This window comes from Dioscorea cayenensis, chromosome 14, assembly GCF_009730915.1.
Source record: "Dioscorea cayenensis subsp. rotundata cultivar TDr96_F1 chromosome 14, TDr96_F1_v2_PseudoChromosome.rev07_lg8_w22 25.fasta, whole genome shotgun sequence".
Classification (NCBI taxonomy): domain Eukaryota; kingdom Viridiplantae; phylum Streptophyta; class Magnoliopsida; order Dioscoreales; family Dioscoreaceae; genus Dioscorea; species Dioscorea cayenensis.
This window is the reverse complement of record NC_052484.1, coordinates 759,318-766,954: the sequence shown is the minus strand read 5'-3', so window position 1 is coordinate 766,954 and position 7,637 is coordinate 759,318. Positions and strand designations below refer to the sequence as shown.

Genomic DNA, 7,637 nt, shown 5'->3' with positions numbered 1-7,637 from the left:
CATATTCATTACAAATAGAAATGGATGACAAATAAATTGATAATAATATCTTCATAAACTCAAAACCTTAAAACCTCAATAGAAAAGGAAAAAAAGTTTAGTTTCATAATTAAAAACAGAATTTCATTAATTAGAAAAAAAAAATTCCATGGCCATATTTTCTAATTCAAAGATTCTTGTAGCAATGGAGACAGATATCAATGAAGAACAATTGCCAACATGGATTATGGGGTTAGATTGCATGGATATAAATATCCAAAAAGGGAAAAAGGGGAGATACTTTTTTTTTAATGATAAAAGTGGATGAACAAGGGGAGATTCTTCTGTTTCTTTTTTTAGTCTTGTTTTGTGTTGTTCTTTTCAACAGGCCTAAAACATATGAATATTAATGGTTAGCTCCATATCCAATTCTTATTTACAAGATGAAGGCATAATTAAGATGGACACACATGCATGGAAGCTTCCTTTGGATTATTGATGAATTATCGATGAATAGGTGCAATTAGTACAATAATAATCAACTTTGTTTTCTTGGATGCTACTATGTGATAGCATTTTGCTCCATTTAAATACTAATCAATAGCTTTCAATGAAGATACACAGCATTGCAAAATGGAAGACAAGAAACGTGCTACCTTCTTTGCAATGCTTGTTGTCCTCTTTTCTTCCAATTCTTATCTTAGATTGATCCAATGCCAACTTATGCCAATTGTTAGTGATGATCAAATTAAGACATACATAGTTTTTGTAGAAGAGCCTATAGGAGGAGCAAATCTACTGAATGATGAAGAGCTCGCCAATTTTCATAGATCATTTTTGCCAAACAATAGTCTAGGCTCCGGCAAAGAACGGATGATCTATTCCTATCGCCATGCGATTAGTGGATTTGCAGCATTATTGACAGCTGATGAAGTTTTAGCCATGGAAACAAAGCCGGGTTTTTTGTTCGCTCGCCTGCCAGAAGAGGTTAGAGCACAAACAACCTACACTCCCCAGTTTATGGGCTTGAGTGAAGGAGGAGGGTTATGGTGGAGCTCTCAATATGGAGAAGGGATTATCATTGGAGTGATCGACACTGGCATTACACCTACACATCCTTCTTTCCAAAGTTTTAATGCAGTTCCAGCTCCGCCAGTTAATTGGTTCGGTAATTGTGCGTTTGGACCGAATGTATGCAACAACAAACTCATCGGTGCAATGGCATTCCAGAGTGGCAAAAATCCATCACCTCTTGATGACACTGGCCATGGGACACATTGTGCCAGCATAGCCGCTGGAAGCCCGGTTTATGATGCTGGAGTCCTCAACCAAGCTAGAGGAATGGCAGTAGGGACTGCGCCGAGAGCTCATATCTCGGCTTACAAAGTATTATTTGGAGGTAGTGGATGGGACGATGATATCCTAGCAGGTAAAATTCATTAGAGTAATTAATAGTCTCATATTAATTAATTTAAAAGATATTAATTTTAATATATAAGATTCAGTTACTCATTTTGATATTTATATTTTCCAACCTACTCTTATTATTACATGATCTTTGAATAGGCATAGACCAAGCCATTCGAGACGGTGTCAATGTGCTCTCAATGTCTCTTGGTTCCGGCCCGAAACACTTGTATGACAGCGGAATTGCAGTGTCTTCTTTCTACGCTATTACTCAAGGAATAGTTCCTTGTGTTGCTGCTGGGAATGACGGCCCCACAGCGAGTGTGATTTCGAATGATGCTCCGTGGATTTTTACTATCGGAGCAAGCAGCACCGATAGAAGGATAAAGGTAACTGTGACGCTGGGTAATGGTATGGAAATCGATGGTGAATCTGCTTATCAACCAGACACACACAATGCTATTGATTTAGAACTCGTGTTTCCTGGAGCATCAGGCAGAGATTCTGATCTCCAATGCTCATCGCTAAACCCGACCGATGTCAAAGGAAAGATAGTTTTATGCGTGGTTGGTACCTTTTCTAGCATAGTGAAAGGAAGGATAGTAAAAGCTGCCGGAGGAGAGGGAATGATAATGATGAATACTGTAAAATACGGATTCACAACATCCGCAGAGCCTCATGTTCTTCCTGCTGCTCATATTAGTAATGTTGATGCTAGAAAGATAGTGGCATATGTGCAAACTACTAGAAACCCGACAGCATCGATTGTCTTCAAAGGTACACAATTCGGAGCCTCTCCTGCTCCTTCCATAGCTTATTTCTCTAGCAGAGGCCCTAGTCAGTATAATGGAGGCTTTATAAAGCCGGACATTGTCGCACCAGGAGTGAATATTCTTGCAGCTTGGCCGGTAGAAGTTGGGCCTAATCCCACAGGAAACACAACCTCAACCTTTAATTTCCTGAGCGGTACATCTATGGCCACTCCTCATGTTGCCGGCATTGCTGCTGATCTAAAAAAAAATCACCCTGATTGGTCACCAGCGATGATCAAGTCGGCAATCATGACAACCGCATTCACTGAGGATCTAGATGGAAATCCGATAGCCGATGATGCTTTCTTATACCGACCAGCTAGTTACTTTGCCATGGGAGCCGGACATGTCAATCCCGAAGGAGCTAATGACCCAGGACTCGTTTATGACATCCAACCATTGGATTACATCCCATATCTTTGCGGGATGTATTCTACACGCATCGTCAAAGCCATTGTCCGACAACAATGGATCGATTGCTACACAATTCAATCGATAACTGCGGCAGAGTTGAACTATCCTTCAATTAGTATGACAATGCCGGTATCGGCAGGCTCTGCATTTGTCATTACAAGAACACTCACAAATGTTGGTCCTGCCGAGGTTTACAATCTGAGAATTCAGTTGCCTGATGGAGTTGATATTAGAGCAGACACATATAGTCTGACATTTTTAGCTCTGAATGAGCAGCAAAGTTTTAGGCTTCAGTTTACAAGCAATGGTTATGCGCAGAGTGGGCAAGTCTCAGAAGGATACCTCATTTGGGCTTCTGCAAGTCATGTTGTCAAGAGTCCAATTTCAGTTACATACTACTGAGCAGTAGTAAGTAGTAGTATGCACTTCTTTTTGAGAGGTCTTGCATATGAACTACTTCATTATGACTTTTAATAAGATTGGGTGGGATTAAAACTTTATATATCTTTTAATGATAATTTGGAAATTTCTTATTATCTGTATCCATGTGTAACAAATTTATTATTATTATTATTATTATTATTATTATTATTATTATTATTATTATTATTATTATTATATTGCACTTGATCAGTACAATTTTTTTTTAAATGCTTGTAGTTTGTTTAATTATTAAGCACATAGTTCATATGTTATGTCATTATAAATGATTTAAATATAATAAATGAAAATAATTTTCTTTCTATTACCAAATAAAAGTGCTGGTAAAGAAATACAAGAGAAAAAAAAACTTTTATTAACACATATTAATGAGTTCATTTTTTTTTTTTTGGAAGAACTAATTGTGGATAAGTTGGGAATTGATTTTGAATCCTCCATCTTGAAGCAAGGAGGAGAATGAAAATCAGTCACAACCATCAAAGGTTTAATTTAGAAATCAGTCACATGTTTTCTTTTGGGTGCATGCACCCTGCACCCTCTACTATCGATAGAAGTTGGAGCATTCGGCTGAGACGACGAAGAGAAGTATCTAGTTTCAAGAACTTCATCACATCAAGAAATGCACCACCATGGCTCACAAGTTCTAGACTCGCCTGTCTGCATGTAGATCAAGACTGATCCCAACATCTAGGTAGGAGAGATGATGTCTTCCTAGTGACCGCTTCCTACCACTCTATCAACATGCACCCTTATTTCTTTGTTTTTGTACTTCCTTTTCTGTTGCTACTTGCTTCCACACTGGTAGATTCAATTTCTGTTTTGTACTTGTATCTTGTATCTGGTTTTTTATTTAATAAATTTGTGATTTAACTATATTATAGAAAAAAAAAATTTGTAATTAATGTTTGTACTTGTTTTTTTACAGGCCAAAAAAATTCGAATATTAATTAATAGTTAAAAACTGTGAATATTAATGCATGGTTAACTTCATATTGAATTTTTATTTATAAGATGAAGGCATAATTTAGATGGGCACTCATGCATGGAAGCTTCCTTTGGATTATTGAGTGATTAAAGGACACATGAAATAAGTGCAATTGGCCTACGATAATAATCCATTTAATTTTCTTGGATGCTACTGTTTAATTACATTTTTATCCATTTAAATGCTACTCAATAGCTTTCCATGAAGATGCACAACACTGCAAAATGGAAGACAAGAAATATGTCACCTTCTTTGCAATATTTTTTATCCTCTTTGCTTCCAATTCTTATTTTAGATTGGTCCAATGCCAACTTATGCCCATTGTTAGTAATGATCAAGTCGAGACATACATAGTTTTTGTAGAAGAGCCTCTAGGAGGAGCAAATCTATTGAATGATGAAGAGCTCGCAAATTTTCATCGATCATTTTTGCCAAACAATAGTCTAGACTTTGGCAAAGAACGGATGATCTATTCGTATCGCCATGCGATTAGTGGATTTGCTGCATTGTTGACAGCCGATGAAGTTTTAGCCATAGAAACAAAGCCGGGTTTTTTGTTCGCTCGCCTGCGAGAAGAGCTTAGAGCTCAAACAACATACACTCCCCAATTTATGGGCTTGAGTGAAGCAGGAGGGTTATGGTATAGTTCTCAATATGGAGTGGGAATGATCATTGGAGTGATCGACGACGGAATTACCCCAACACATCCTTCTTTCCAGAATTTTGACGAATTGCCAGCTCCGCCTAGTACTTGGTTTGGCACTTGTTGGTTTGGTCCAGATGTATGCAACAACAAGCTTATCGGTGCAATGGCATTCCAGAACGGCGGTAATCCATCACCACTTAGTGACACAGGTCATGGGACACATTGTGCTAGCACGGCGGGCGGAACCCCAGCTTTATGATGCTGGAGTCCTCGGCCAAGCTAAAGGCATGGCAGTAGGAACTGCACCGAAAGCTCATCTCTCCGTTTACAAAGTAGTGTTTGAAGGCCGAGGATGGGATTCTGATTTTCTAGCAGGTATATACAAGTATATATATATATATATATATATGTTTAGCAGAAACTTCACACAAAATAATATGTCTGATCTTAGTTTTATGAATAGGCATAGACCAAGCTATTCGTGACGGTGTCCACGTGCTCTCGATGTCTCTGGGTTCCGGACCAAAACACTTCCATGAGAGTGGAATTGCGGTGTCTTCTTTTCTCCGCTATAACTCGAGGAATAGTTCCTTGTGCTGCAGTGGGAAATGAAGGGCCAATAGCGAGTTACATTTCGAATGATGCTCCATGGATTTTAAGTGTCGGGGCTAGCACCACGGATAGAAGGATAAAGGTAACCTTGAAGCTGGGTAACGGAATGGAAATCGATGGTGAATCCGCTTATCAACCGGATACATTCGTTTCTACCGAAATGGAACTTGTGTTTCCCGGAGCCAGTGGGAGTGAGCCTGATCTCCAATGCTCATCCCTCAACCCAGCTGATGTCCAAGGGAAAATTGTTTTATGCGTGGTTGCTGGCCTGGGCAACATAGACAAAGGGGAGAGAGTAATAGCTGCTGGAGGAGGAGGAATGATAATCATGAATAATGTACAACACGGATTCACGACATTGGCAGAGCCTCATGTTCTTCCTGCTTCTCACATTAGTTATGTCGATGCGCAAAAACTAGTAGCCTATGTACAAACAACTGGACAACCAAAAGCATCAATTATCTTCAAAGGCACACAATTTGGAGCCTCTCCGGTTCCTTCCGTAGCTTATTTCTCTGGAAGAGGCCCTAGTTATTATAATGGAGGCATCATAAAGCCAGACATCATCGCACCAGGAGTGAATATCCTTGCAGCATGGCCTGCACAAGTCGGGCCTAATCCGACAGATGACACAACCTCAACCTTCAACTTCAACAGCGGCACGTCCATGGCCACTCCTCATGTCTCCGGCATTGTTGCTGATCTCAAAAAGAATCACCTTGATTGGTCCCCGGCGATGATCAAGTCAGCAATCATGACAACAACCTACGTTGGTAAAGACGATAATAACCCGATAGTTGATGATGCTTTCTCATACCAACCGGCTAGTTACTTCGCCATGGGTGCCGGACATGTCAATCCAGAAAGAGCTAATGACCCCGGACTTGTTTATGACATTGAACCATTGGATTACATCCCATATCTTTGCGGGATGTACCCTACAAACATTGTCAAAATCATTGTCCGAAAACAATGGATCGATTGTGACATGATTCAATCGATAACAGCGGCAGAATTGAACTATCCTTCAATTGGTATGAGGATGCCAATAACAAAAGGCTCGACATTTGTCATTACAAGAACACTCACAAATGTTGGTCCTACAGAGGTTTATGCTCTAGACATCAAGAAGATGCCTGAGGGAGTTGATATTAGAGCAGACACATATAGTTTGTCATTTTCAGCTCTACATAAGAAGCAGAGTTTTCGGCTTCAGTTTACAAGCACTGGTAATGCACAGAGTGGGCAAGTCTCTGAAGGATATCTCATTTGGAGTTCTACAACTCATGTTGTCAGGAGTCCAATTTCAGTTATATACTACTGAGCGGTAGTAGCAGACACTTCTTTTTGAGATGTCTTTGCATATGAACTACTATATTATATATACATATATATTAAATGTTTGTAGTTTGTTTATTTTATTTTAAAAAAACCAATAATAAGTTAAAAATATAATTAATGAATATAATTTTTCGTATTTTATCAAATGAAAGTGCTGGTGAAGATATATCAACAAATATGGCATTGATTAAATCATTTAAGTAAAAAAATCTTTTTCGTATTTTATTTTATTTTATTTTTATTTTATTTTTTTTTTGAGAAAGGCGACAAGCACCATAACCCAGGGACGTGCACGTGTGGAGAGCAAAGCTCAACGCCGACCCACATGCCCTCACTTTGAGTAGGCTATGAGGTTCGATCCCGGGTCCTCCCCGAAACAAACACCTTAAGCAAAGGACCCGATGTCAATTGACCCAAAGACCGTTGGTCTTTTCGTATTTTATCAAATGAAAGTGCTGGTGAAGATATGTGAACAAATATGGCATTTATTAAATCATTTAAGTAAAAAAATCTTTTTTATTTTCCTTTGTTTCTTATGAGATGAGAGAGGATGTGGAGTAAGGTTACAGCCATGCATTTAGCTTCTCTTTCTGCTTTTGTTTTCTTTTGTATATGAGGGTTACTTCATCCTGAAGTTTGAAAAGTTTCAGCATCATATTCCTATTCTTATGGATTTCAAGCACGGGTCACATCCATCTTGCATTACTTATTAAATTAGTCATTTAATTATTATTATTAATTTTTTATAAATGTTATAAGCACAAGTTAGTATTTTCATCATGTGAGATATTTGTCTTGAATACACCCTTATCTCCTGGGCACACTTGTGAATTAAATTTCTCCAATAAGGACTGAGTTTTTACCGTTCCACACTTCACATGAGAGACCCATGTTAGTATCTCTAACTGTTTGAACTAAATTTTTGAGTAATAGAGCGACATGTTACTACCTCTAATTGGCGACGAGAACATACTTGTGCTAGGCCATATGATTTCCTCCC

At 38.6% G+C, this 7,637-nt stretch overlaps 3 protein-coding genes across 3 annotated transcripts; all 3 read left to right on the top strand.

Annotated features, from left to right (window-relative positions):
• Positions 1-619: 619 nt before the first annotated feature.
• LOC120275313 (subtilisin-like protease) lies at positions 620-3,096 on the top strand. Its single transcript, XM_039281846.1, has 2 exons — positions 620-1,408; positions 1,546-3,096. The coding sequence occupies exons 1-2, from the start codon at positions 646-648 to the stop codon at positions 3,012-3,014; spliced, it is 2,232 nt and encodes a 743-aa protein (XP_039137780.1). The 5' UTR covers positions 620-645; the 3' UTR covers positions 3,015-3,096.
• A 1,194-nt stretch (positions 3,097-4,290) lies between these two features.
• LOC120275062 (subtilisin-like protease SBT1.7) lies at positions 4,291-5,425 on the top strand. The gene is made up of 2 exons (XM_039281549.1): positions 4,291-5,059; positions 5,148-5,425. Exons 1-2 carry the CDS (start codon positions 4,819-4,821, stop codon positions 5,294-5,296), a joined length of 390 nt encoding a protein of 129 aa, XP_039137483.1. The 5' UTR covers positions 4,291-4,818; the 3' UTR covers positions 5,297-5,425.
• A 31-nt stretch (positions 5,426-5,456) lies between these two features.
• LOC120275536 (subtilisin-like protease 4) lies at positions 5,457-6,620 on the top strand. The gene has a single exon (XM_039282154.1). It carries the CDS (start codon positions 5,457-5,459, stop codon positions 6,618-6,620), a length of 1,164 nt encoding a protein of 387 aa, XP_039138088.1.
• The last annotated feature ends 1,017 nt before the right edge of the window (positions 6,621-7,637 follow it).